The sequence below is a fragment of the Pan paniscus genome, chromosome 9 (assembly GCF_029289425.2).
Source record: "Pan paniscus chromosome 9, NHGRI_mPanPan1-v2.0_pri, whole genome shotgun sequence".
Lineage (NCBI taxonomy): Eukaryota > Metazoa > Chordata > Mammalia > Primates > Hominidae > Pan > Pan paniscus.
Window position 1 is genome coordinate 57,579,113 of NC_073258.2, and position 3,106 is coordinate 57,582,218.

At 34.8% G+C, this 3,106-nt stretch overlaps 1 protein-coding gene across 1 annotated transcript; it reads right to left on the bottom strand.

Annotated features, from left to right (window-relative positions):
- Positions 1 to 69: 69 nt before the first annotated feature.
- On the bottom strand, positions 70 to 1,044 carry LOC100970702 (olfactory receptor 8U3). Its single transcript, XM_003806073.1, has one exon. It carries the CDS (start codon positions 1,042 to 1,044, stop codon positions 70 to 72), a length of 975 nt encoding a protein of 324 aa, XP_003806121.1.
- Positions 1,045 to 3,106: the final 2,062 nt, after the last annotated feature.

Genomic DNA, 3,106 nt, shown 5'->3' on the forward strand with positions numbered 1-3,106 from the left:
AGTAACAGCTACATTTTCAGTTCATTGGGAAATAATTACAAGAAAAAGTTTGATTTATTTCCTGCTTGTTTAATAAAGTTTTCTTATTTTTAAAAATTTTAATATCTGTAAGTTTTCACAACCTTTATCCAAGGCTTTCTTTGAGGCATCTTTCACTTCTTTGTTCCTTAGACTATAGATTAGGGGGTTTAACATGGGGATCACCACTGTGTAAAATACAGAAGCCATCTTGTCTGTGTCCAAGGAGTGATTTGATTTGGGCTGTAGGTACATAAAGATCAGTGTGCCATAGAAAATAGTGACAGTCATCATATGGGAGCCACAGGTGGAAATGGCTTTGTGTCGCCCCTGAGTAGAGCGGATCCTTAGGATAGCGGCAATAATAAAGATGTAGGAGGTGAGGACAATGGAAGAGGAACAGATCATATCAAAGCCAGCAAAGGCAAATATCAGAATTTCCTTCATGTGTGTGTCTGAGCAGGACAGAGCTAAGAGGGGGAGGTCATCACAATAGAAATGGTTAATTAAGTTTGGGCCACAGTAAGTCAGACGGAAAGTGATAACAGTGTGGAAGAGGGCAACCAGGAAGCTGTATATATATGGAACTGCCACCAGTTGAATGCAGACTCTTCTTGACATCAGTGTTGAATAATGCAGGGGACTACAGATGGCGACATAGCGATCGTAGGCCATGGAGGCTAGAAGGAAACACTCAGTGATCATGAAGGTGAGAAAACAACCCAGTTGGGTTGCACAAGCATGGAAAGGAATGGTGTTGCGTTCCACAACAAAATTCACCATCATCTTCGGTGTAATAGCAGAGGAGTAACAAAGGTCAACAAAGGCCAGGTGGCTGAGGAAATAGTACATAGGTGTGTGGAGTCGAGTATCAATCTTGATTAAGGTAATCAACCCAAGATTGCCCAGCACTGTGACCAGATAGATAACTAAAAACACCCCAAAGCACGGAGCCTGAAGCTCTGGCCGGTTGGTAATTCCTTTCAGAATGAATACAGTGACATAAGTGATATTAACTTCAGCCATTTATCCTAACAGGTTTTGTAGATTTTGTCGCAGTTGAAAAATAAAAATGATACTTCTCATGTTCCCTGTCAGTGTTGGGTAAAGGTGATGATTGTTGTCTTCTTGCCTTGAATCATATCATCATGTGGGCAAAAACATACATCTTACCTCTCTAATGACAGAGGCCAATCTTGCCTGAGGGAGGGGAGTCTTTTACTTGCAGAATAGTAAATAGACCACCTTAAGAAATATTTTGCTTTGTAATTTTAGAAAATAAGAGAAGATGTTGGTTAAAATTATATAGTATGAAACCGCTTGTGACAACTGACACTAATATTTCAATGTTTTGCTGCCATTAAAAATCTTATATATTTTCCATGCATATATAACAGAACAAAAATATTGAATTTATAGATGTGACCACATTTATATTTCCTTATTTTTCGGTTTTGTGCATGCTTCCATAAAATATGTCAAAAATAGATCAAAATAATTTTAGAGCTGCTATGAACTATTCAATTTGCTATATTCCTTCCCACATTTATATAGAATAAGTAATTTATGCTCTAGAAATGGAAAGAAATTTGATCAGAAATATGAGAAAACACACAATTTTATTTACATATGAATTAAAAAGACATTTTTCCAATTCAAAATTTAACATATTTGGAAGTGTGTTGCCCAAAGAGTTAACACAAATCAAATAGTTTATCAAAATTTAACATATTTGGAAGTATATTGCTCAAAGTGTTAACACAAGTAGTTTATCATAGTTAAATCCCATGTAGATAAATAATTTCCTCCACAAATGTGTCAGTATATTTCTAGGGCTTAAAATATCCAAGGCGCTTACTCTAGTTGGTTGTACTTTTAGAAACATATTCTAAGGAAACATTCAGTTGTAAAAAGTTTTATGGAAACATATACTGGTGGGTGGAGTTTTTGATGCATCTTTTAGGATAATTATAATTACTTGTATTTCTACCAGCCCTGAAAAAAAGAGGATTCATCTTGTTAAGCCCAATATTAGCCTATTTAAACTTTAATTTTGGTCCTGGCTTTATTTTTCAAAAAATAGAATCATGAAATATTAACTAGAAAATGCTTTGAGAGATCATCATATCTAACCACTTTGTCTTTCATATTCCATTGATTAGTACTATTATTATTTTATCTGTTGCAATTGAGTGATGTCCTTATCAGATATTCTGAGTGCATTACATGAATTAAGATAGTCTCTTGCTTACCCTATGAGGAAGGCTCTCACCCATAACTCCTTATAAACATTGGAAAAATCCGACTTCCTGGTGATGGTCACAGAGTATTAGTGTGACTATGTATAACTGACAGCAGAGCCCATATTTCTAATCATCCTTATGCTGCCCAAGTGTAGTGGTTTGTTCCTTAAGCTTTAATCACAGGGATGGAAGAACAAGGCTAAAGTGTCAAACTAAATGTTTAAAGCTTACAGAAGACAAACATGAAAACTATAGTTTTCCAAAGATTGCTAAGTTTTCATATACTAGGTCAAAGTAAAATAGAAGACTCCTAAAACATACACACACACACACACACACACACACACAGATGCATAGACATATACATATATATCACTATTCTCAGTAAATAACTGTTTCGTTCATGAATATTCAAAAGTGAGAATTATCTGACTTACATATGGGACTTGAATATGCTCAATTTTTTTTCACAAAGGATTTTATGTCAATTCGAGCTGTGAAGTTATAATTTGAACCCTAATTGAGGATAATTATAAGGCTATCCCACAATGTAAAAGTAAATAGACCACCTTCACTGAAAAATAGTGTCAGGGAAAGAGGTTTATCTACCATTTATTTCACTTTATTTTTTACTTAATGAAGTCCATCTATATGTTAGCACTTCTTGTGTTACTGCTTTTATATAACTACAAGATTTGTGGTGGTTCCAAGGTACATGTCACACCAAATGAGAAAAAGCCACATGAGAAAATAGATGTATCAGTAAGAACGTTAACTATGGTGGACACATGCTATTAGGTAACATGGAATATTTAAGTTTAAGTAGATACATACAGCACATTATG

Coding starts and splice junctions, on each gene's coding strand:
- LOC100970702 (XM_003806073.1), bottom strand. CDS start 1,044: ATGGCTGAAGTTAATATCACTTATGTCACTGTATTCATTCTGAAAGGA.